Source organism: Balaenoptera physalus (genome assembly GCF_965194825.1).
Source record: "Balaenoptera physalus genome assembly, chromosome: 3".
NCBI classification, from domain to species: Eukaryota; Metazoa; Chordata; class Mammalia; order Artiodactyla; family Balaenopteridae; genus Balaenoptera; species Balaenoptera physalus.
In genome coordinates this window covers 126,612,548-126,640,134 of record NC_138890.1, presented here as the reverse complement: position 1 = coordinate 126,640,134, position 27,587 = coordinate 126,612,548, and the positions used below count along the sequence as shown (strand labels likewise).

The 27,587-nt window shown below is 36.9% G+C and overlaps 1 protein-coding gene across 9 annotated transcripts in view; it reads left to right on the top strand.

The window, feature by feature from the left end:
• The window catches only part of RNF180 (ring finger protein 180), a 302,738-nt gene that overhangs the window by 224,320 nt on the left and 50,831 nt on the right, over positions 1–27,587 (top strand). For all 9 annotated transcript variants that reach the window (XR_014262246.1, XM_082457249.1, XM_082457254.1 and 6 more), the window contains one exon: positions 23,064–23,189. Coding sequence is in view for 8 of the 9 variants with exons in the window: in XM_082457249.1 (XP_082313375.1) it covers positions 23,064–23,189 (126 nt within the window). In the remaining variant the exon portion in view is untranslated. The remainder of the gene's footprint in view (positions 1–23,063; positions 23,190–27,587) is intronic.

Genomic DNA, 27,587 nt, shown 5'->3' with positions numbered 1-27,587 from the left:
ATTAAAGTGAGAAGGTTGTCATTTTCGAAAGGAACTAAAGATATTTGGCAAATGAATAAGGGGTTAGTTGTAATTTAGAGTAGTTCAGTGAATAGAGTTATGATGAAATTCCTTCCAGATTTATTCCATAGAGTGTGCTTTAGCAAAATAATGATTTAAACCTGAACTCTCAATATAACATTCAATATTTAATGCGATTTTGCTTAAATTTCTTAACACTGTTAGATGTGATCTTGATAAAGTTCTTGATACACTAGAAGTTGAGAATTTGAAGTGGGAGAGCATATATAGAAGACAGTATAGAAGACATTAATATCATTTGTTAGTGGAGGTCAAGATAATACTGTCAAAAGTTAATGGAGTAGCATGGATATATATATACTACCAACTGTAAAATAGATAGCTAGTGGGAAGCAGCTGCATAGCATGGGAGATCAGCTCGGTGCTTTGTGACCACCTAGAGGGGTGGAATAGGGAGGGTGGGAGGGAGACGCAAGAGGGAGAAGATATGGGGATATATGTATATGTATAGCTGATGCAGTTTGTTATCAAGCAGAAACTAACACACCACTGTAAAGCAATTATACTCCAATAAAGATGTTTAAAAAAAAAGTTAAATAAATAAAACTAGCAAATATGGAAAAAAAAGTTAACAGAAAAACATACGAAAAATTAGGTAGTAGACACTATTGGTTGCTAATCCATATCCATTACATCTTTCTTCCTAACATACCCTGAGTTTTATTCCAGTATTTAACTCCCTCAGCATAGGCCAGGTGGCTCCTGGGTAGATGAACCCATCTTTGGCTTTTTGGTAATCTATTCCTTTTGCCAGTGATAGGTTCATAAATGGGCATGTGATTCAGTTCTGAGTGATGAGGTGAGACTAAAATTTGCCTTTACTCTTAAGACATGAGATGGAAAAGCTAGTTTCTTCCCGATTGGACATAAAGAAGAAAGTGTGTAATAGGAATAATTACTGGCAGCCATCTTATGAGCAAGTGGGGAACCAGCTTAGTATAAAGTCTTTATTTTGGATAGTAAAACTAAGGAAAGAAATGAACAAGGGGTCTTGATGACATTGTTTAACCACCAAGTCAGCCGGGTTTGAAGCCTACCCTACCTTTGAATTTTCTATTACATGAAATATTAAATTTACTAATTAACTAAGGCAGTTTGAATAAATTTTCTATTAGTGTACACCAAGAGCATCCTAACTGATAAAAGCGTCTAATAATAAAGGTAGACAATATAGAAACTAAAAATGATATTATTCACAAAAATTTGAGAGGTGAGAAGGGAAGAAGATTTTGCAAAAGACCCAAATGCTCCTAGAAGGAAGTCAATATTATTTAAAGTTGATAAATTAAGAAATAGTCAATCCTGCAGCCTGTGGACCAAAAACCACAGTTACAGAAAGATAGAGAAGATGAAAAGGCAGAGGGCTATGTACCAGATGAAGGAACAAGAAAAAAACCCAGAAAAACAACTAAACGAAGTGGAGATAGGCAACCTTCCAGAGAAAGAATTCAGAATAATGATAGTGAAGATGATCCAGGACCTCGGAATAAGAATGGAGGCAAAGATTGAGAAGATGCAAGAAATGATTAACAAAGACCTAGAAGAATTAAAGAACAAACAAACAGAGATGACCAATACAATAACTGAAATGAAAACTACACTAGAAGGAATCAGTAGCAGAATAACTGAGGCAGGAGAACAGATAAGTGACCTGGAAGACAGAATGGTGGAATTCACTGCTGCAGAACAGACTAAAGAAAAAAGAATGAAAAGAAATGAAGACAGCCTAAGAGACCTCTGGGACAACATTAAACGCAACAACATTTGCATTATAGGGGTCCCAGAAGGAGAAGAGAGAGAGAAAGGACCAGAGAAAATATTTGAAGAGATTATAGTCGAAAACTTCCCTAACATGGGAAAGGAAATAGCCACCCAAGTCCAGGAAGCGCAGAGAGTCCCATACAGAATAAACCCAAGGAGAAACACGCCGAGACACATAGTAATCAAAGTGGCAAAAATTAAAGGCAAAGAAAAATTATTGAAAGCAGCAAGGGAAAAACGACAAATAACATACAAGGGAACTCCCATAAGGTTAACAGCTGATTTCTCAGCAAAAACTCTGCAAGCCAGAAGGGAGTGGCATGACATACTTAAAGTGATGAAAGGGAAGAACCTACAACCAAGATTACTCTAGCCGGCAAGGATCTCATTTAGATTTGATGGAGAAATCAAAAGCTTTACAGACAAGCAAAAGCTAAGAGAATTCAGCACCACCAAACCAGCTCTACAACAAATGCTAAAGGAACTTCTCTAAGTGGGAAACACAAGAGAAGAAAAGGACCTACAAAAACAAACCCAAAACAATTAAGAAAATGGTCATAGGAACATACATATCGATAATTACCTTAAACGTGAATGGATTAAACGCCCCAACCAAAAGACATAGACTGGCTGAATGGATACAAAAACAAGACCCATATATATGCTGTCTACAAGAGACCCACTTTAGACCTAGGGACACATACAGACTGAAAGTGAGGGGATGGAAAAAGATATTCCATGCAAATGGAAATCAAAAGAAAGCTGGAGTAGCTATACTCATATCAGATAAAATAGACTTTAAAATAAAGAATGTTACAAGAGACAAGGAAGGACACTACATAATGATCCAGGGATCAATCCAAGAAGAAGATATAACAATTATAAATATATATGCACCCAACATAGGAGCACCTCAATACATAAGGCAACAGCTAACAGCTATAAAAGAGGAAATCGACAGTAACACAATAATAGTGGGGGACTTTAACACTTCACTTACACCAATGGACAGATCATCCAAAATGAAAATAAATAAGGAAACAGAAGCTTTAAATGACACAATAGACCAGATAGATTTAATTGATATATATAGGACATTCCATCCAAAAACAGCAGATTACACGTTCTTCTCAAGTACGCACGGAACATTCTCCAGGATAGATCACATCTTGGGTCACAAATCAAGCCTCAATAAATTTAAGAAAATTGAAATCATACCAAGCATCTTTTCTGACCACAACGCTATGAGATTAGAAATGAATTACAGGGAAAAAAACGTAAAAAAGACAAACACATGGAGGCTAAACAATACGTTACTAAATAACCAAGAGATCACTGAAGAAATCAAAGAAGAAATCAAAAAATACCTAGAGACAAATGACAATGAAAACACGACGACCCAAAACTTATGGGATGCAGCAAAAGCAGTTCTAAGAGGGAAGTTTATAGCTATACAAGCCTACCTCAAGAAACAAGAAAAATCTCAAGTAAACAATCTAACCTTACACCTAAAGAAACTAGAGAAAGAAGAACAAACAAAACCCAAAGTTAGCAGAAGGAAAGAAATCATAAAGATCAGAGCAGAAATAAATGAAATAGAAACAAAGAAAACAATAGCAAAGATCAATAAAACTAAAAGTTGGTTCTTTGAGAAGATAAACAAAATTGATAAGCCATTAGCCAGACTCATCAAGAAAAAGAGGGAGAGGACTCAAATCAATAAAATCAGAAATGAAAAAGGAGAAGTTACAACAGACACTGCAGAAATACAAAACATCCTAAGAGACTACTATAAGCAACTTTATGCCAATAAAATGGACAACCTGGAAGAAATGGACAAATTCTTAGAAAGGTATAACCTTCCAAGACTGAATCAGGAAGAAACAGAAAATATGAACAGACCAATCACAAGTAATGAAATTGAAACTGTGATTAAAAATCTTCCAACAAACAAAAGTCCAGGACCAGATGGCTTCACAGGTGAATTCTATCAAACATTTAGAGAAGAGCTAACACCCATCCTTCTCAAACTCTTCCAAAAAATTGCAGAGGAAGGAACACTCCCAAACTCATTCTATGAGGCCACCATCACCCTGATACCAAAACCAGACAAAGACACTACAAAAAAAGAAAATTACAGACCAATATCACTGATGAATATAGATGCAAAAATCCTCAACAAAATATTAGCAAACAGAATCCAACAACACATTAAAAGGATCATACACCACGATCAAGTGGGATTTATCCCAGGGATGCAAGGATTCTTCAATATACGCAAATCAATCAATGTGATACACCATATTAACAAATTGAAGAATAAAAACCATATGATCATCTCAATAGATGCAGAAAAAGCTTTTGACAAAATTCAGCACCCATTTCTGATAAAAACTCTCCAGAAAGTGGGCATAGAGGGAACCTACCTCAACATAATAAAGGCCATATATGACAAACCCACAGCAAACATCATTCTCAATGGTGAAAAGCTGAAAGCATTTCCTCTAAGATCAGGAACGAGACAAGGATGTCCACTCTCACCACTATTATTCAACATAGTTCTGGAAGTCCTAGCCACAGCAATCAGAGAAGAAAAAGAAATAAAAGGAATACAAATTGGAAAAGAGGAAGTAAAACTGTCACTGTTTGCGGATGACATGATACTATACATAGAGAATCCTAAAACTGCCACCAGAAAACTGCTAGAGCTAATTAATGAATATGGTAAAGTTGCAGGATACAAAATTAATGCACAGAAATCTCTTGCATTCCTATACACTAATGATGAAAAATCTGAAAGAGAAATTATGGAAACACTCCCATTTACCATTGCCACAAAAAGAATAAAATACCTAGGAATAAACCTACCTAGGGAGACAAAAGACCTGTATGCAGAAAACTATAAGACACTGATGAAAGAAATTAAAGATGATACCAACAGATGGAGAGATATACCATGTTCTTGGATTGGAAGAATCAACATTGTGAAAATGAGTATACTACCCAAAGCAATCTACAGATTCAATGCAATCCCTATCAAATTACCAATGCCATTTTTTACGGAGCTAGAACAAATCATCTTAAAATTTGTATGGAGACACAAAAGACCCCGAATAGCCAAAGCAGTCTTGAGGCAAAAAAATGGAGCTGGAGGAATCAGACTCCCTGACTTCAGACTATACTACAAAGCTACAGGAATCAAGACAATATGGTACTGGCACAAAAACAGAAACATAGATCAGTGGAACAAGATAGAAAGCCCAGAGATTAACCCACGCACCTATGGTCAACTAATCTATGACAAAGGAGGCAAAGATATACAATGGAGAAAAGACAGTCTCTTCAATAAGTGGTGCTGGGAAAACTGGACAGCTACATGTAAAAGAATGAAATTAGAATACTCCCTAACACCATACACAAAAATAAACTCAAAATGGATTAGAGACCTAAATATAAGACTGGACACTATAAAACTCTTAGAGGAAAACATAGGAAGAACACTCTTTGACATAAATCACAGCAAGATCTTTTTTGATCCACCTCCTAGAGTAATGGAAATAAAAACAAAAATAAACAAGTGGGACCTAATGAAACTTCAAAGCTTTTGCACAGCAAAGGAAACCATAAACAAGACGAAAAGACAACCCTCAGAATGGGAGAAAATATTTGCAAATGAATCAACGGACAAAGGATTAATCTCCAAAATATATAAACAGCTCATTCAGCTCAATATCAAAGAAACAAACACCCCAATCCAAAAATGGGCAGAAGACCTAAATAGACATTTCTCCAAAGAAGACATACAGACGGCCACGAAGCACATGAAAAGATGCTCAACATCACTAATTATTAGAGAAATGCAAATCAAAACTACAATGAGGTATCACCTCACTCCTGTTAGAATGGGCATCATCAGAAAATCTACAAACAACAAATGCTGGAGAGGGTGTGGAGAAAAGGGAACCCTCTTGCACTGTTGGTGGGAATGTAAATTGATACAGCCACTATGGAGAACAATATGGAGGTTCCTTAAAAAACTAAAAATAGAATTACCATATGACCCAGCAATCCCACTACTGGGCATATACCCAGAGAAAACCATAATTCAAAAAGACACATGCACCCGAATGTTCATTGCAGCACTATTTACAATAGCCAGGTCATGGAAGCAACCTAAGTGCCCATCAACAGACGAATGGCTAAAGAAGTTGTGGTACATATATACAATGGAATATTACTCAGCCATAAAAAGGAACGGAATTGAGTCATTTGTTGAGACGTGGATGGATCTAGAGACTGTCATACAGAGTGAAGTAAGTCAGAAAGAGAAAAACAAATATCATATATTAATGCATGTATGTGGAACCTAGAAAAATGGTACAGATGAGCCAGTTTGCAGGGCAGAAGTTGAGACACAGATGTAGAGAATAGACATATGGACACCAAGGGGGGAAAAAAAAAAGAAATAGTGAAGAAGATTTCTGGAATGGTAGCGTGAGAAGCTTCATGGATCCTCACCCCAGCAAAACAACCGTTTAACTGGTGAAATGATTTTTTTTTCATTGAAGTCTATGGAAATTGTACTAAGGATATACAGCAAATAGAAAAACATTTATTTTTTTTTAAATCTACTGAAATCTACCACTATACTTGGTAAGAACATAGAGAGCCTGTCACATTTAGATACTCATATGCAAAGGAATGAATTTGGAACCCTCCCTCACACTATGAATACACACACACACACACACACACATACACACGCACACACACACACACACACAAATTAACTTAAAATGGAACAAAGACCTAAATGTAAGAGATAAAAATATAAAACTCTGAGAAGACAACATAGGTGTAAATATTTTTTGAAATTGGATTGGGCTATGGTTTCTTAGATATGACACCTAAAGCACAAACAGCCAAAGAAGAAATAGATAAATCAGACTTCATCAAAGTTAAAAACTTCTCTGCTTAAAGGGATATTAACAAGAAAGTGAAAAGATAACCACAGGATAAATGAAAATATTTGTAAGTCATATATGTGACAGGGGTCTAGTATCTAGAATATATTAAGAACTGTTACAACTCAAGAATTAAAAAACAAATAACCCTATTTTAAAATGGACAGAGTTTGAATAGACAGTTCTCCAAAGAAGATATAAAGATGGCCAATAAGCACATGAAAAAAATGCTCAATATCATTAGTCATTAGTTGCAAATCCAAACTATAATGAGATATCACTTCACAGTCACTAGGATGGCTATAGTTAAAAAGATAGACAACAACAAGTGTTGACAAGGATATGGAGATATGGAACTCATATATTGCTAGTTGGAGTATAAAATGGCAAAGTCACTTTGGAAAACAGCAGAATAAATTTTGCACATGGAAGACTCTAAGCCTGCTTGTGAGACTGGGAAAAGTTCTGATGTTAACTAGAGTTCTTTTGTCTGTGGAGATGAAAAAGAATCCAGGATGGGCAGAGCTGAGGAGAAAGACCTCTGGATAGGGAAGACCTTTCCTATTGATTGACTGACAGCCTCGTTCTTTCAGACAAGGAACTCCCACATCAGCACCCCAACAGTAGGTCTGTTCAGAGAGGTGCTACATGCTGTATAACAGGGTCTTCAGGCCACCTTCATCAGCAGGCTGAGGAAGGGAAAAGACTTTAAATGGAGAGAGGGTCATCCAAGTGAGGGGGTAGAAATCCCTCAGCCAAGGAGATTATGGTTTCGTTGTAAGGGAAGGCATCATATTTTCTTGAATTGACTTTATGACTGAAGCCTTCAAACCAAGCATGTCACTGCCCCTATTGTGGACTGACTGGAGAACACTGGTATGGGCAGTCCTACTATAGACTCAGTGTTCATTGTTCAGGGATCCCAGCCCATGCTCATATGGAAGATACAAGTGTCTCATGTATTGCATAGGGAGCCACAGGGTCAGTACAACTTAACTCTCAATTGTGAAGTCACTCACTGCTCTCACCTCATTCAAATGTACCCAAAGCTCAGCAAGGAAGATTTCTACCCTTGTTCCACGATTTTCCTGCATTCAACCTCTGTCTCCTTTTTGACCACCCACTCCATGCCACTACTCTTGTGCCTTTACATGGTGGAACTAGATGCTGATAAGCAGAAGTGCTGGTGAACTCCATTGGAAAAAAAAGGAAAAGAAAATGGCTAAGTCTTCACCTTGTGTGTAGAAGTCCCTAACTAAGTAAAGAAATAACATTTAACCTAATCTAGGATTTTAAGCATAAAGCAGGCTTATGATATTTTTCACCAGGGATATTTTGGCTGTCACAATAATAGGAGGATGCTACTGGCATCTAGTCAGCAGGGGCAGGGATGACAGATATCCTGCAGTGTTTGGGCCAGTCCCACACAGTGACAAATTATCCTGTATTCTGTCTGACTCTGAGATGTCCTGCTGGGCTTTATCCAGGACATACAGCTCATCCAAAAGAACATCACATTTCCTCTTTTTATCCACTGTGACAACCTGTAATTGGTCTTGTTCTATTGTCCCTATTCCCATTAACAGCATTTCATACTTTCTCTTATTCTATACCAAAAAGTCTGGTCTGTTCATTCTTATGCTAATAGTGGTTTTGTTCTTGCCTTCATCCATGCCTCAACTTTTTCATTTTTCTGTTCATCTTGTACAGAATCATCACTGCCTCCAAAATCCACACTTAATCTTTTTTTTTTATTGAGGTATAGTGGATTTACAATGCTGTGCCAATCTCTGCTGTACAGCAAAGTGACTCAGTTATACATTCTTTTTTTTTATATTCTTTTTCATTATGGGTTAATCACAGGATATTGAATATAATTCCCTATGCTATATACTAGGACCTTGTTGTTTATCCATCCTATATATAATAGTTTATATCTGCTAATCCCAAACTTCCAGTCCTTCCCTCCTCCACCTCCCTCCCCCTTGGCAACTTCAAGTCTGTTCTCTATGTCTGTGAGTCTGTTTCTGTTTTGCAGATAGGTTTATTTGTACCATATTTTAGATTGCATATATAAGTGATATCATATGGTATTTGTCTTTCTCTTTCTGACTTACTTCACTTAGTATTATAATCTCTGGTTGCATCCATGTTGCTGCAAATGGCACTATTTTGTTCTTTTTTATGGCTGAGTAGTATTCCATTGTATATATTTACAAACTCATTCTTTATCAATAAGAGTATCTATTTCATGATGTCTTTTAGTGTAGTCACTCTTGTGCTTTAATATATGGAAAAACATATTTTATTATAAAAAAGAAATAGAAAAATAAGCATAATGATTAGAGCAGTGTTTCTCAAATTTCTGTCATTTTCCTACCACCTTTACAATTTTTACCGTATCCACATACCACCAGAATTATTTTTTTACTTAAGGGTTTTCTTCATATCGACACATGTTTTTTAAAAAAAATACTTATTTTAGCCTCATCCTTAAAAATTTATTTGTGAATTTATGTATTTGATGTTCTAGTTTATACACTTCTTCTAATATACATTAAAATAAATAGGTAACTATGAAAATTTAAAAATTTTTCATTCAATTTCACCCTAAATCCTTTCACATCTGGCTAGTGGTTTGCAAACCAAGTGTTGAAAAACACTGCCTTGCACTTATGGAGGTTAATCTCCAGAAAAAAGCTTGAAAACAGGAATATTTAAAACAGTCCCTGGGGATTGTGAGTGGAGCTAGAGATAGAGGGAGTGGAATAGATCTTCATTGTTGTTTTGGTTTTGGTTTTGGTTTTTTAAGCCCTTTAACATCATTTGGATCTTTTCAAACCATGGGCATGTGTTACTTTGACAGTTTTTAAAAATAAATAAGTAAACTGAGGTGCAGCATTAAATATGATTGTGGGCAGGGAGGATGGAGTCCTGTTTCTTTTCATACAGAAGACAGAGAATCATGGATTCTTTGAAGCGGAGAATGGATGCTGTGATAACCTTTTTTTTTTTTAACATCTTTATTGGAGTATAATTGCTTTACGATGATGTGTTAGTTTCTGCTTTATAACAAATTGAATCAGCTATACATATACATATATCCCCATATCTCCTCCCTCTTGCATCTCCCTCCTACCCTCCCTATCCCACCCCTCTAGGCGGTCACAAAGCACCAGGCTGATCTCCCTGTGCTATGCGGCTGCTTCCGACTATCTGCTTTGAAGATCCACTAGTATATCCCTATCCATAGGCTTTCAAAAGGCTTTTTCTAAATCTTGAAGTGTAACTTTAAATACAAAATAATAACAGTATACATCATAACAGTACAAAGTACTTAGCATTTTGTCTTTATCATACTAAGAGCACAATAAAGGTTATGGTTGAATTGGGCTTAATTTAGTAGCTCTCCTCTTGGCCTTATTATTCCTCTAGCAGAGGGTAAACTAGTTATTCTTGGGTAATGAAACAGTTACTGAAATACTTCTTAATGCTCCAGAGTCTTAAAGGACATCAGTAAGCACAACTTAAACACAAGGTGGCTGAGATGAAAGCTTGGATAAATTCTCTAACCTAAGAAGTTCTTATAGTACTAGCAGATTTCTCCTGGGCCAAAGGGTTAAAGTATTTGTAACTCTTTTCCTATTCAGGTATAAAAATTATGGGTATAAAATATTGCAGTACCAAATATTAAGTGGAATTATTACATTAAAATGGATAAAATTTTAACTATAGTTTATCTACCTAATGAAATAGGAACTCCTAAATATTAACATCAGTTAAGCAAAAATTACATTCTGTAATGACTTGTGTATTGTAAAACCCATAGCTCCACTTTGACAAAGTGTCAAATATAGAATTTTTGTTTTTGGTTTGGTTTGGTCCCTGTTGTATGTGCCTCTGTCATCAGGCTACATATTTAGCTGGAGAATGGAACTTCCTAACTAGATTTTAACTTTGAACAGTTCAGTAGGAAAGGGTAAGAAAATCAGGTTAAAATTTATATTCAGAGGATACATAGATAAATATTCATCAGTGTTAATGAGATATTCCTCGTTGGTCTCTCTTTCCCAACATTCAGAGTTCCTCTTGCCACCAAATCACATAGGACATGAAGTTACTAGAAGACCTTGCAGCCGCCCTAGGGTGAGAACCTGCCAGGTCTGAAGAGTTGGTTCTGAGGCTTATCTTACTCATATTTCTTTGAGTCAAAGTAGTCATATTCTGTTAAATACAAGCTGTAATAGCAGACTCCAGTTGTCTCTAACTGGTAGTGTTCCCCTCATAGATGAACCCCTTTCTGGGTGCTCACATGGGTATAAAATGAGTTTCACTAGGAGAGTCAGGGTCCCTTACAAGTGAGACTTTCTTGCCCCTCTTGCAGAAGTGCAGATCAAGCATTGCCCTTGAAACCCTGAAGACAGATTTAAGATAGTTTATAGATTTTCATTGATATCTAGTGAAGTGAGCTCAAATGTCAATATATTAGCCCTTCTCTGTTCCTGTGTAAGGGAAAGAGCTCAGATCCCCTTGAAGCAGCATCCTCACTCAGTTTTACTCCTGCTGCTGTAAAACAATACAAAGAAAACTATCTTAGATTGTATATTCTTGAAAAATTACTATTCATCATATTAAATATATAAACATATACATCAACATATTAAAGAATAAGAGTGAGATGAGACTAATCTAAAAGTTCTAAAGATCATCTCACAAGAGGTTACTTAAACTAAAAGCTATGTTTAAAAAATAAGGGTTAAGCATCAGCTGGTAAAGATTGTTTTGTTAGAAATCTCCCTTTTTATACAAATGCCCACTGATTGGGACTCTTGATTCCCAATCTTGTCTATTCCTTGCAAATGTCCTTTATTGTACATTAATCTCCTGGAACCAAATAATGCCTGGAACAAGCATGTCCAGTGCCTGTTGAAATGAAGGAAAGTTGGATTTCCACTCAAAATCAGGGCTCATTCTATATATATAATGCAAAACTCTTGGAGAAGTAGTCTTTTTTTTTAACTTTTATTAAAACATGCTACAAATTTCTTTTTGTCAAATCATCTTTTTGCAAGTTGCATCTTTGTGAAAAATGAAATATTATGTATCAAACAACATAGGACTCAGAAGGGAATTGTGGGGAAAAAAAAGCTTTCATAATAATGGACATAATTTTAAGTAGGTAAACAAGGCCTTTAATAATCTAAATGAGATGGGTGGACACATATATCCTAGCCTTTTAAATTAGAACGTAATACCACTGGGTCTATCCAAATGACTGTGCCCTGTATTTATAGTAATACTCTTACTATATTCCCCTCCTTAATAGGACCCTAAGGCCTGAATTAACCCTATCATGGCACTTACCTCATAACTTAATGGTTACCTATTTACTAGATAGGATTTAATGCAGGTACTATGCCTGTTTCATAGTTTTAACTCTTATAATTAGCAGAATGCTTAAAACTATTACAAATATTTGCTGAATTATAATTAGTTGTTTAAACATAAAATTGCCCATATTTAAGCAAAAAGCAGAAATCAGAGTTACACTACCCTATTGGTACTGCCTGTAGTTCAAAATTGTGCTGTGTATGTGGTTGTTCTTATTTTATTCTTTTTTTTTTTTAAACAACTTTATTGAAGTATAATTGCTTCACAATGGTGTGTTAGTTTCTGCTTTATAACAAAGTGAATCAGCTACACATATACACATGTTCCCATATCTCCTCCCTCCTGCATCTCCCTCCTTCCCACCCTCCCCTTCCCACCCCCACCGGCGGTCACAAAGCACCGAGTTGATCTCCCTGTGCTATGCGGCTGCTTCCTACTAGCTATCTATTTTACATTTGGCCGTGTATATATGTCCATGACACTCTCTCACCCTGTCACATCTCACCCCTCCCCCTCCCCATATCCTCAAGTCCCTTCTTTAGTAGGTCTGTGTCTTTATTCCCATCTTGCCATTAGGTTCTTCATGACCTTTTTTTTTTTTTTTCTTAGATTCCATATATATGTGTTAGCATACTGTATTTGTTTTTCTCTTTCTGACTTACTTCACTCTGTATGACAGACTCTAACTCCATCCACCTCATTACAAATACCTCCATTTCATTTCTTTTTATGGCTGAGTAATATTCCATTGTATATATGTGCCACATCTTCTTTATCCATTCATCCGATGATGGACACTTAGGTTGCTTCCATGTCCTGGCTATTGTAAATAGAGCTGCAATGAACATTGTGGTACATGACTCTTTTTGAATTATGGTTTTCTCAGGGTATATGCCCAGTAGTGGGATTGCTGGGTCATATGGTAGTTCTATTTTTAGTTTTTTAAGGAACCTCCATACTGTTCTCCATAGCGGCTGTATCAATTTACAATCCCACCAACAGTGCAAGAGTGTTCCCTTTTCTCCACACCCTCTCCAGCATTTATTGTTTCTAGATTTTTTGATGATGGCCATTCTGACTGGTGTGAGATGATACCTCATTGTAGTTTTGATTTGCATTTCTCTAATGATTAATGATGTTGAGCATTCTTTCATGTGTCTGTTGGCCATCTGTATATCTTCTTTGGAGAAATGTCTATTTAGGTCTTCTGCCCATTTTTGGATTGGGTTGTTTGTTTTTTTGTTATTGAGCTGCATGAGCTGCTTGTAAATCTTGGAGATTAATCCTTTGTCAGTTGCTTCATTTGCAAATATTTTCTCCCATTCTGAGGGTTGTCTTTTGGTCTTGTTTATGGTTTCCTTTGCTGTGCAAAAGCTTTTAAGTTTCATTAGGTCCTATTTGTTTATTTGTGTTCTTATTTCCATTTCTCTAGGAGCTGGGTCAAAAAGGATCTTGCTGTGATTTATGTCATAGAGTGTTCTGCCTATGTTTTCCTCTAAGAGTTTGATAGTGTCTGGCTTTACACTTAGGTCTTTAATCCATTTTGAGTTTATTTTTGTGTATGGTGTCAGGGAGTGTTCTAATTTCATACTTTTACATGTACCTGTCCAATTTTCCCAGCACCACTTATTGAAGAGGCTGTCTTTTCTCCACTGTATATGCTTGCCTCCTTTATCAAAGATAAGGTGACCATATGTGCGTGGGTTTACCTCTGGGCTTTCTATCCTGTTCCATTGATCTATATTTCTGTTTTTGTGCCAGTACCAAACTGTCTTGATTACTGTAGCTTTGTAATATAGTCTGAAGTCAGGGAGCCTGATTCCCCCAGCTCCATTTTTTGTTCTCAAGATTGCTTTGGCTATTCGGGGTCTTTTGTGTCTCCATACAAATTGTGAAATTTTTTGTTCTAGTTCTGTGAAAAAGGCCAGTGGTAGTTTGATAGGGATTGCATTGAATCTGTAGATTGCTTTGGGTAGTAGAGTCATTTTCACAATGTTGATTCTTCCAATCCAAGAACATGGTATATCTCTCCATCTATTTGTATCATCTTTAATTTCTTTCATCAGTGTCCTATAATTTTCTGCATACAGGTCTTTTGTTTCCTTAGGTAGGTTTATTCCTAGATATTTTATTCTTTTTGTTGCAATGGTAAACGGGAGTGTTTTCTTAATTTCACTTTCAGATTTTTTCATCATTAGTATATAGGAATGCAAGAGATTTCTGTGCATTAATTTTGTATCCTGCTACTTTACCAAATTCATTGATTAGCTCTAGGAGTTTTCTGATGGCAGTTTTAGGATTCTCTATGTATAATATCATGTCATCTGCAAATAGTGACAGCTTTACTTCTTCTTTTCCGATTTGGATTCCTTTTATTTCTTTTTCTTCTCTGATTGCTGTGGCTAACACTTCCAAGACTATGTTGAATAATAGTGGTGAGAGTGGGCAACCTTGTCTTGTTCCTGATCTTAGTGGAAATGGTTTCAGTTTTTCACCATTGAGGACAATGTTGGCTGTGGGTTTGTCATATATGGCCTTTATTATGTTGAGGAAAGTTCCCTCTATGCCTACTTTCTGCAGGGCTTTTATCATAAATGGGTGTTGAATTTTGTCAAAAGCTTTCTCTGCATCTGTTGAGATGATCATATGGTTTTTCTCCTTCAATTTGTTAATATGATGTATCACGTTGATTGATTTGCGTATATTGAAGAATCCTTGCATTCCTGGAATAAACCCCACTTGATCATGGTGTATAATCCTTTTAATGTGCTGTTGGATTCTGTTTGCTGCTGGATTCTGTTGAGGATTTTTGCATCTATGTTCATCAGTGATATTGGCCTGTAGGTTTCTTTCTTTGTGACATCTTTGTCTGGTTTTGGTATCAGGGTGATGGTGGCCTCGTAGAATGAGTTGGGGAGTGTTCCTCCCTCTGCAATATTTTGGAAGAGTTTGAGAAGGATAGGTGTTAGCTCTTCTCTAAATGTTTGATAGAATTCGCCCGTGAAGCCATCTGGTCCTGGGCTTTTGTTTGTTGGAAGATTTTTAATCACAGTTTCAATTTCAGTGCTTGTGATTGGTCTGTTCATATTTTCTATTTCTTCCTGGTTCAGTCTTGGTAGGTTGTACACTTCTAAGAATCTGTCCATTTCTTCCAGGTTGTCCATTTTATTGGCATAGAGTTGCTTGTAGTAATCTCTCATGACCGTTTGTATTTCTGCAGTGTCAGTGGTTACTTCTCCTTTTTCATTTCTAATTCTATTGATTTGAGTCTTCTCCCTTTTTCTCTTGATGAGTCTGGCTAATGGTTTATCAATTTTTTTATCTTCTCGAAGAACCAGCTTTTAGTTTCATTGGTTTTTGCTATTGTTTCCTTCATTTCTTTTTCATTTACTTCTGATCTGATCTTTATGATTTCTTTCCTTCTGCTACCTTTGGGGTTTTTTTGCTCTTCTTTCTCTAATTGCTTTAGGTGCAAGGTTAGGTTATTTATTCGAGATGTTTCCTGTTTCTTGATGTAGGCTTGTATTGCTATAAACTTACCTCTTAGCACTGCTTTTGCTGCATCCCATAGGTTTTGGGTCGTCGTGTCTCCATTGTCATTTGTTTCTAGGTATTTTTTGATTTCCCCTTTGATTTCTTCAGTGATCACTTCGTTATTAAGTAGTGTATTGTGTAGCCTCCATGTGTTTGTATTTTTTACAGATCTTTTCCTGTAATTGATATCTAGTCTCATAGCGTTGTGGTCGGAAAAGATACTTGATACGATTTCAATTTTCTTAAATTTACCAAGGCTTGATTTGTGACCCAAAATATGATCTATCCTGGAGAATGTTCCATGAGCACTTGAGAAAAATGTGTATTCTGTTGTTTTTGGGTGGAATGTCCTATAAATATCAATTAAGTCCATCTTGTTTAATGTATCATTTAAAGCTTGTGTTTCCTTATTTATTTTCATTTTGGATGATCTGTCCATTGGTGAAAGTGGGGTGTTAAAGTCCCCTACTATGATTGTGTTACTGTCGATTTCCCCTTTTATGGCTGTTAATATTTGCCTTATGTATTGAGGTGCTCCTATGTTGGATGCATAAATATTTACAATTGTTATACCTTCCTCTTGGATCGATTCCTTGATCATTATATAGTGTCCTTCTTTGTCTCTTGTAATAGTCTTTATTTTAAAGTCTATTTTGTCTGATATGAGAATTGCTACTCCAGCTTTCTTTTGATTTCCATTTGCATGGAATATCTTTTTCCATCCCCTCACTTTCAGTCTGTATGTGTCTCTAGGTCTGAAGTGGGTCTCTTGTAGACAGCATATATATGGGTCTTGCTTTTGTATCCATTCAACCAGCCTGTGTCTTTTGGTGGGAGCATTTAATCCATTTACATTTAAGGTAATTATCGATATGTATGTTCCTATTCCCATTTTCTTAAATAGTTTGTGTTTGTTATTGTAGGTGTTTTCCTTCTCTTGTGTTTCTTGCCTAGAGAAGTTCCTTTAGCATTTGTTGTAAAGCTGGTTTGGTGGTGCTGAACTCTCTCAGCTTTTGCTTGTCTGTAAAGGTTTTAATTTCTCCATCAAATCTGAATGAAATCCTTGCTGGGTAGAGTAACCTTGGTTGTAGGTTTTTCTCCTTCATGACTTTAAGTATATCCTGCCACTCCCTTCTGGCTTGCAGAGTTTCTGCTGAAAGATCAGCTGTTAACCTTATGGGGATTCCCTTGTGTGTTATTTTTTGTTTTTCCCTTGCTGCTTTTAATATGTTTTCTTTATATTTAATTTTTGATAGTTTGATTAATATGTGTCTTGGCGTGTTTCTCCTTGGATTTATCCTGTATGGGACTCTCTGTGCTTCCAGGACTTGATTAACTATTTCCTTTCCCATATTAGGGAAGTTTTCAACTCTAATCTCTTCAAATATTTTCTCAGTCCCTTTCTTTTTCTCTTCTTCTTCTGGGACCCCTATAATTCGAATGTTGGTGCGTTTAATGTTGTCCCAGAGGTCTCTGAGACTGTCCTCAGTTCTTTTCATTCTTTTTTCTTTATTCTGCTCTGCAGTAGTTATTTCCACTATTTTATCTTCCAGGTCACTTATCCGTTCTTCTGCCTCAGTTATTCTGCTATTGATCCCGTCTAGAGTATTTTTAATTTCATTTATTGTGTTTTTCATCGTTGCTTGGTTCCTCTTTAGTTCTTCTACATCCTTGTTAAATGTTTCTTGCATTTTGTCTATTCTATTTCCAAGATTTTGGATCATCTTTACTATCATTATTCTGAATTCTTTTTCAGGTAGACTGCCTATTTCCTCTTCATTTGTTAGGTCTGGTGTGTTTTGACCCTGCTCCTTCACCTGCTGTGTGTTTTTTTGTCTTCTCATTTTGCTTATCTTACTGTGTTTGGGGTCTCCTTTTCACAGGCTGCAGGTTCGTAGTTCCCATTGTTTTTGGTATCTGTCCCCAGTGGCTAAGGTTGGTTCAGTGGGTTGTGTAGGCTTCCTGGTGGAGGGGACTAGTGCCTGTGTTCTGGTGGATGAGGTTGGATCTTGTCTTTCTGGTGAGCACGTCCACGTCTGGTGGTGTGTTTTGGGATGTCTATGGCCTTATTATGATTTTAGGCAGCCTCTCTGCTAATGGTTGGGCCTGTGTTCCTGTCTTGCTAGTTGTTTGGCATAGGGTGTCCAGCACTGTAGCTTGCTGGTCGTTGAGTGAAGCTGGGTCTTGATGTTGAGATGGAGATCTCTGAGAGATTTTTGCCGTTTGGTATTACGTGGAGCTGGAAGGTCTCTTGTGGACCAGTGTCCTGAAGTTGGCTCTCCCACCTCAGAGGCACAGCCCTGATGACTGGCTGGAGCACCAAGAGCCTTTCATCCACACGGCTCAGAATAAAAGGGAGAAAAAAATAGAAAGAAAGAAAGGAAGAGGATAAAATAAAATAAAATAAAGCTATTATAATAAAAAGTAAGAAAAAAATTATTAAGAATAAATGTATTCAGAAAAAATTTTTTTTAATTTTTAAAAATAGATTTATTAATTTTTTATAGTAAAAGTTAGAAAAAAATTATTAAGAAAAAAATTTATTAAGAAAAAATTTTTTTTTAATTTTTTAAAATAAAAAATATGAAAAAACTTATTAAATTTTTTTTAATTTCTAAAAATAGAAAATAAGGAAAAAATTATTAAGAAAACATTTATTAGGAAAAAAAAATTTGTTTTAAGTAAAAAAAAAAAAAAAAAAAAAAAAACATGGATGGAAAAGGGGAAAAATTAATATATTTTGCTCCCAAAGTCCACCTCTTGAATTTGGGATGATTCGTTGTCTATTCAGGTATTCAACAGATGCAGGCACATCAGGTTGTTTGTGGAGCTTTAATCTGCTGCTTCTGAGGCTACTGGGAGAGATTTCCCTTTCTCTTCTTTGTTCGTACAGCTCCCAGGGTGTTCAGCTTTGGATTTGGACCCGCCTCTGCATGTAGGTCACCTGAGTGCGTCTGTTCCCCGCCCAGACAGGACGGGGTTAAAGGAGCAGCTGATTCGGGGGCTCTGGCTCACTCAGGCCGGGGGGACGGAGGGACATGGATGCGGGATGAGCCTGCGGCTGCAGAGGCCGGCGTGACGTTGCAGCAGCCCGAGGTGCGCCATGCTCTCTCCCGGCGAAATTGTCCCCGGATCACGGGACCCCGGCAGTGGCGGGCTGCACAGGTTCCCGGGAGGGGCGGTGTGGAGAGTGACCTGTGCTCGCACACAGGCCTCTTGGTGGCGGCAGCAGCAGCCGTAGCATCTCCTGCCCATCTCTGGGGTCTGCGCTGATAGCCGTGGCTTGCGCCCATCTCTGGAGTTCGTTTAGGCGGCACTCTGAATCCCCTCTCCTTGCGCACCGCGAAACAAAGAGGCAAGAAAAAGTCTCTTGCCTCTTCGGCAGCTGCAGACTTTTTCCCGGACTCCCTCCCGTCTAGCACCGAAGCCTAAGCCTCAGCTCCCAGCTCCCGCCCGCCCCGGCGGGTGAGCAGACAAGCCTCTCGGGCTGGTGAGCGCTGCTCGGCGCCGAGCCTCCGTGCGGGAATCTCTCTGTTTTTCCCTCTGCGCCCCTGTTGCTGTGGGATCCTCCATGGCTCCGAAGCTTCCCCCCTCCGCCACCCGCAGTCTCTGCCCACGAAGGGGCTTCCTAGACTAGTGTGGAAACCTTTCCTCCTTCACAGCTCCCTCCCACTGGTGCAGGTCCCGTCCCTATTCTTTTGTCTCTGTTATTTCTTTTTTCTTTTGCCCTACCCAAGTACGTGGGGATTTTCTTGCCTTTTGGGAGGTCTGACGTCTTCTGCCAGCGTTCAGTGGGTGTTCTGTAGGAGCAGTTCCACGTGTAGATGTATTTCTACTGTATCTGTGGGAAGGAAGGTGATCTCCGCGTCTTACTCTTCCGCCATCTTGCGCCTCCCCTTATTTTATTCTTTATGATATGATACAGTGAAACTCATGGTAATATACCCTGTAATAATGTGAATTATGTTTTTATGTAGTTGGTGATTGACTCCTGCATTCAGCCAAGTCAAGAAGACTGGAACTTTTATCTTAACACTTATTTACTATTTCTATGATAGTGTCACGCAAAGATGCTGCTGTCTCCACTGGTACTGCCACCACATTTAACTAAATGTACCATTTGAGTAGACTTTAGAATCTTTCCAGGATATTCCGGGTTTTGTCTTTTTCTAGCATATTGAATGATATGAAATATTGATTACATCTAATACATTATAATGTGTATTGTAATAAGAAGCCTCTACTCCCTAAGAGGTAGGGTTGGCAAAGGAGGAGATAAAGGGAGTTTTTATCACATTTTACTCCGAGCCCTACATCTTGGTCTGCCTTCAGATTTTTCTTAGTGCTTCCTCCAAATAATTCTGAGAAAGGTAGTACTGAATATTTTATTTGCTGCAAAATCCTGGAGTTCCAAGTTCAAATGCCACTTGAATGAAGCAACACTGTTCTATAGAAAGAACAACATCCTTGGGTAAGGTTTGTACAGTTTATAGCAGAGTGAGATAAGGTTTAACCTATTTAAATAAATTCAGGTAATTTTAGAACAGAAAAGGATTTAAGGTTATTTCATCCAGTGGTTATCAAATTTGACTGTGCATCAGAATCACCCAAGGAGCCTGTAGAAAGCACAGACTCCTAGGTCACATCCACAGCAATTCTGCTTCAGTAATATCTGGGCAAGGTCCTAGAATTTGTCTTTTTAACAAGTGCCCTCAGCAATTTTGATGCATAGCCAGGCTCCAGACATGTATTTTGGAATCAGTGATCTAGTACAATGCCCAGCAGACAGGAATTTAATGAATTTCTATATTTCTAGCTAGACCAGTAAAGTGCTAGGCACATAGCTATTGCAAAATAAATGTTTGCCAGAGATAGGGTAGAAAGCGAGTACAAAGAGAAGTTCAACAACTTATGAAAGGTGCCACAGTTAAGAAGCATTAGAACCCAGTTCTTGTTTGCCCCAGAAATGGAGGGACAAGGGCTTCTAGGTCCTCTCTTCTCCAAAGGCCTTTCAGATCAGTGTAATAAATAAAATCTTCCAACATCTCATAAAACTATGTTATGGACCCATGTATTTAAGTTCAACAAAATGTTGTAGGTACATCTCATTTTGCACATTTTAGTAAAGTAATTTCTCTGATCATAATTTTTATAGGTATTATAAATATTTTTATGAATCCTTTTTTTCTTTGGTGCATTAATCACATGGGTTTGTTATGTAGGTTAAAAGTGCATTGTGTAATAAGTTCCTCGAAGCTAGATAACAAAAATATCACAGTTATCATTATTACTTTTACCTCTCTCATCTACCCTCTAAGAGAAGTTTGATTTGTGACCAGCTTTCAAAACTGCACTTATTGGCCGACTCTTACAAGAATGTCTTTTTGATCTGGTTTACTGAAATCAATTACACTTCCAAATAAGTTTTCATTTTAAGAGAGGGCAGTGCAGTGGCATCCTCTGGTTTTGCATCATTTTAGAGCATGGCTAGAAGCTCTCCAGAAGAAGGAGGAGGTGGAGAGGAGAAAGAGAAAGGAGGGGAATAAGAATTCTTGAGTTGCAAACTCTTCCCCTTGGTTTATATTATCTCCCACATGAAATCATTTACCCACAACACTGCTCTTACTTTTAAAGGCATTTAGGAAGTTGTGAGTCAATTTGCCCAAGAGTTCATTGTTAACACAATACCACTTATAGGATGTTTAATGTCTCAGAAAATACCCTGAATTACAGCTTAAGAATAAGCCCTGCAAGAATTGTTACTATAAGTGAATGTGTTATAAGTCATTTGATAATCTCTTCCATTCTCTTCATCAGTATGAATGACACTGATGAGTCCTTTTAACCAGGTAGTAGTGCCATGACCATCTTATACTAAGGGGCTGTTCACAGGCAGTGGGCAGAGTGGACATTGATAAAACAACTGTGCACTGCTGCAGAAAACACTGTGAGACTATCTGATCTGAAATGATTTAACTATTAAACATATGAAGGATAAAACATTCACTAGCCATAACAACCTCCAACATATACAATGAGTACACAGACTATGAAATTACTTTTTCTCTATCTTGTGTGCTTTAATTACTGGCCCTTGGGTGTAGAATGGGGAAGGGAGTTAAACAGAGTTGGGGGTTTAATACTTAACCTCCCTTGCTTGGAGTGGTCTGTTTTTTACATTGTTTCTTTTGCTGTTAAATGTAAACTTTGAGAATCTGTTTTCCCTGTGAATTGCTTAAGGAAAGAATCAATTCTGGGGAGTAATTAGGAAAAATAGAGATAATTTGATGTAACTGGTTTGAGAAGAAGCTCAAAGCCTGAAGGATGGAAACAGAGAAGATAGTACAGGAATAATTGTGGGATGAAAGTAAGAGGGCACCATTGATGGAAAGACTACTTCATTTCTCAGTTAGTAACCAGCTCTACACTGGCCTCCCTGAGAAGAACTCCATCGAACAGTTCAACTTGGATCATGCCTTGCTTTCCCTGGCTCGTATCTAGAGACTCTTATTTAAAGTGAATGTATGTGGGATCTAGTTCCCTCACCAGAGAGCAAACCCCTGCATTGGGAGCGCAGAGTCTTACCCACTGACCACAACTAAAAGCCTGCATGCTGTAACTAAAAGATCCTGCATGGTGCAGCTAAGACCCGGCACAGCCTAAATAAATAAATAAATACATAAAATTTTAAAAATAAAGTGAATGTCATCATATGTGATCTTTGATTGGTATTTGTTTATTTCAAATGAATATTTTCCTTTTCTCTTTAACTCATTAATAAGTTTCTGAAAGGTTGAGAATTTATTTCTACATTTTTTAAACTTCTTCATATCAGCAGCATTAGCGTCTAAATGGTCAACCCATCACATATGGAATGAAGTAAAGAGACTATAATGTAAAAAGTTCTAAGGATTTTTCCTTTTCATTATCACTCCTGAGCCATGATTACACTCTAGTTATTCTATTGCTACACCCATAACACGTTTCCCCCCTTTTTTTGGTCTACCTGTTTATTTCCATCTTTTAGACTGCAGTCTTCTTGAGGGCAGGGCTATGTCTCATTCATCACTGTGTTCTCCATATCTGGTGTAGTACCTGACATAGGAGCTGCTCAGTAGGTGTGTGTTCTATGTGTAGGCATATCAGAGTTTCATCAAATTTGGAGGAGTTAGGTTTGCTTGGGTTAAAAAAAAAGTTGACTCTACTTTTGTCTTCACTGTCTTAAAGAGATCTGAATTTATTATCGAAGTACTACAACAACCATTTTTCAGGTTCTTGCCATTTTACTCAAATTAATGTTTAAAAATACTATTTTCTTTTGCTTTACTCTAGAACTGAACAATGCCACAAAAACATTCTTTACTAAAGAATATTTGAAAAGAAAACAAAGCTTTCAGAAATCCAGCTCTGCAAAGTGGCCCCTACCAAGCCGCAGAAAAGCATTCCATCTTTTTGGAGGTAAGGAAGCTAATGCAAAAAAAAAAAAAAAAAAAAAGGAAGAAAAGAAAAAAAAGTCTGGTAACATTGTCCAAGGTCTTTTTTAAAGCTGTTTGCTTTCTGCCTTAGATATATTAGTAGAAAAATATTTCTGCACTGGTCAATTTTAAGTAAGGATTTTGCTAAGTATCCTCTTACTGAAAGCTACAGGTGTACATATGAAAAAAATGGAGACTATATTGTAAGAGCAAAATCTGAGAAAAACTCATGATTAAATTTACTTTGCCTTGAAGTCAATAATGTTTAATATGTAGATAATGAACTCAAAAGTAACAGATTTGACAAAAGCTATATTTGACAAAAGCATTGGTATTCCTTATAAAGGTTTTGAACAACTCCTTATCATAATTTAAGTTCATTTCATTTTATTGGCTCTAATCTCAGTTATATTTTAATAAATTATTTCTCTTTTATTGAAGTATAGTTGATTTACCATGCCATGTTAGTTTCAAGTGTACAGCAGAGTAATTCAGTTTTAAATATGTATGTATATACATATTTATATATATATATATATATATATATATATATATATATATATATTCTTTTTCAGATTCTTTTCCCTCATAGGTTATTACAAGATATTAAGTCTAGTTCCCTGTGCTATACAGTAGGTCCTTGTTCGTATCTATTTTATATATAGTAGTATGTGTATGTTAATCCCAAACTCTTAATTTATCCGTTCCCTGGCCCTTTCCCCTTTGGTAACCATAAGTTTGTTTTCTATGTCATGGGTCTATTTCTGTCTTGTAAATAAGTTCATTTGTATCTTTTTTTTAAGATTCCACATATAAGTGATATCATATGATATTTGTCTTTGTCTGTCTTACTTCACTTACTATGATAATCTCTAGGTCCATCCATGCTGCTGCAAATGCCATTATTTCATTCTTTTTTATGGTTGGGTAATATTCCATCATTCATAGATATAGATATATATACACACACACACACACACACACACACACCACATCTTTATCCATTCATCTGTCAGTGGACATTTAGGTTGTTCCCATGTCTTGGCTATTGTAAATAGCGCTGCTATGAACATAGGGGTGCATGTATCTTTTTGAATTATAGAGTTTGCTCCAGATATATGACCAAGAGTGGGATTACAGGATCATATGGTAACTCTATTTTTAGTTTTTTAAGGAACCTCCATACTGTTCTCTATAGTGACTGTACCAATTTACATTCCCACCAACAGTGTAGGAGGGTTCCTTTTTCTCTACACCCTCTCCAGCATTTATTATTTGTAGATTTTTTGATGTGAGGTGATACCTCATTGTAGTTTTGATTTGCATTTCTCTAATAATTAGCCATGTTGAACGTTTTTTATGTGCATATTAGCCATCTGTATGTCTTCTTTGTAGAAATGTCTGTTTAGGTCTTCTGCCCATTTTTTGATTGGGTTGTTTTTTTTTTTTTATATTGAGCTCTGTGTATATTTTGGAAATTAATCCCTTGTTGGTCACATCATTTGCAAATATTTTCTCCCATTCCGTAGGCTGCCTTTCTGTTCTGTTTGTGGTCTTTTTTGCTGTGCAAAAGCTTTTGAGTTTAATTAGGTCCCATTTGTTTATTTTTGCTTTTATTTCCATTACTCTGGGAGATGGGTCCCCAAAAAATATTGCTGTAGTTTATGTCAAAGAGTGTTCTGCCTATGCTTTCCTCTGGGACTTTTATAGTATCTGGTCTTACATTTAGGTCTTTAATCCATTTTGAGTTTATTTTTGTATATGGTGTTAGAGAATGTTCTAATTTCATTCTTTTACATGTAGCTGTCCAGTTTTCCCAGCACCACTTACTGAAGAGACTGTCTTTTCTCCATTGTATGTTGTTGCCCACTTTCTCATAGATTAATTGACCATAAGTGGGTGGGTTTATTTCTGGGCATTCTATCCTGTTCCATTGATTTATATTTATGTATTTTTGCCAGTACCATGCTGTTTTGATTACTGTAGCTTTGTAGTACAGGCTGAAGTCAGGGAGTCTGATTCCTCCAGCTCCATTTTTCTTTCTCAGGATTGCTCTGGCTCTTAATGTATTGTTGGAGTCAGTTTGCTAGTATTTTGTTGAGGATTTTTACATCTGTGTTCATCAGTGATGTTGACCTGTAATTTTCTTTTTCTTCTGGTACCTTTGTCTGGTTTTGGTATCAGGGTGATGGTGGCCTCATAGAATGAGTTTGGAAGTGTTTCACTTTCATACTATTTTATTTTAATATTTTACAAGTTGTCCCACAAGTTTAGGACAAGTAGAAAGTGTCTGTGCTTTAGTGTAAAGTGTCTCATGCTTGTACAATGGACAAGGAATACTTATTTCTGAGTTCATGTCTAACTAAATGTATGACCTCAGGGATATCATAGAAACCTCTTCTTTTGTTTGTTTCTGATCTGTAAGATGGTAATAATTATATATTCCTAATTAATATAGTTACAAGGATCAAATGAGCTGATGTGAAAGCACATTCTAAATTATAACTAATTGTACTATATAGATATAAGGAATTATCAAATTAGGGCAAGGCAATCTCTAATACCTTTTTCACCTTTGAGAATTTGTTATGTTTAATGATCAGACATTATAAACATAAAATATAATTTCATATTTTATAAAACCATGGTCTGTCAGAACATGGACTACTGTGCAGTTTTAGTATTTACCCTTATGATGTTTTTTGGGGGTCTGGTTGGAGAAGCTCAGATATGGGGACCTCTGATCTTCAGGGAACAAGAGGGACTTCTACATAAGAAGACCAATAAGATCAGTACAGCAATGATGTAAACCAAAAGGAGGTAAAAACAGAGCCTTGTATGGTTGAGGCAAAAGATAAATTGAATTACAAAATCCTCAAGGTTTGAAGAAAGTAGTTTAAGGACAAATATAAATTTATACAGTAGTTTGAATGAAGAAAGTTAGTTTAAAGACATTTTATAAGTACATACTGTTTTATAAAGTGGTAAGTAACTATAGAAACCCATTGTCCATAGATTTGGTATAGATCCATTTTAAAATATATTACATTTAGCCCAAAATATAATGTGAAATTCAGTCTTACTTAAAGGATTTCATACCAAAGAAGAGAAAATTTATTATATGAATTATGTGCTTTAAAAGATTCCTTTGTATCCTACCTTCTACCCTATATCCACATTTTAAAAAGAATGAGTCACTTTTCTGATAACCCCTCAATATCCTTTGTCTTTTTGTACTCTGGGGTACTGAAGCTATAAATTAAATATTTGCTTCTTTGTGATTTCATCTTATTTGTCCTCCCCATAGAAGTCCCACAGAACTTTAACTTTTTATAAGTTTTTATGCAGGAGGTTCAAGGTAGCTTTATTATACAACCTAACCTAAGCAATATATTACTATCAAGAGCTCAGCTATGCTAAGCAAGGCTCAGCCCAAACTGAAAGAGTTAAGCCTTTAATCACTTGGTACAGTCGTGTAAACAAGAATGTAAAACCAGAGGAAATGCCAACCCCCGCACCCCCAGTATTCTATTTTCCCCCATGGAACAGTGCACTGGTCCAGGGTCAGGTGGACCAGGACAGATGTGGGGGTAATCTTATTGTTGAGGAGGCCCCGAACAAAAGGCCTTGGCACTTTTATGGGCCCTGAAGGGTGTATATGTGTGTGTGTTGGGGTTTTTTTGGGGGGCGGGGGAGAAGGGAAGACTAGGAGTGGAAAAGTACTGGGTACTAATTCAGAGTGGGGAAAAGTATCTTTAAGGTTTCTCCCTAATACCCCTCTAAAGAGGTCTCAGCAGAGGTCCAGAAGAAGCCCTCTGCCCAAGCCCTCAGATAAAGGACCCAGGAATGCAGGTGCTGAGGAATGTAAATATATGAAAGAGCATCACAGGCCAGGGGCCTGAGACCTTGATTGCAGCTCCTTCAGAGATTGTAATGCACTGGCTTTACACCAAGTCCGGTGTGGGGAGGGCAGCTTTCTTCTGTGATGCCTACCAGGTAAAACCTCCATAATTGCCTATGGTCAGGCCTGAAAAGCCACACATAGGATTTTAATCACAAACCAGACTCAATTACCAGTATTACTGAAGCACCTTCTGTACTTCTTCTTTGTTTGCTTCCTGCCTCCCCTGAATTTTGTATTTATCATTTCTTTGCACAAGTAAGTATACATATGTATACTTAATCAATGTTATTTAATTTTGCTTGTCTTTGAACTTTTGCAGGGGTAACAATGTATGTATTCTATATTTGCTTTTTCACTCAGCATTATGTTTCTTGCATTTGTCTTTTCAGTGAGCGTAGCCACATTCATTTATTTTTACTGCTATACTATCACCCACTATGTGAATACGGTACAATTCATCTATTCTCCTGTTGATGA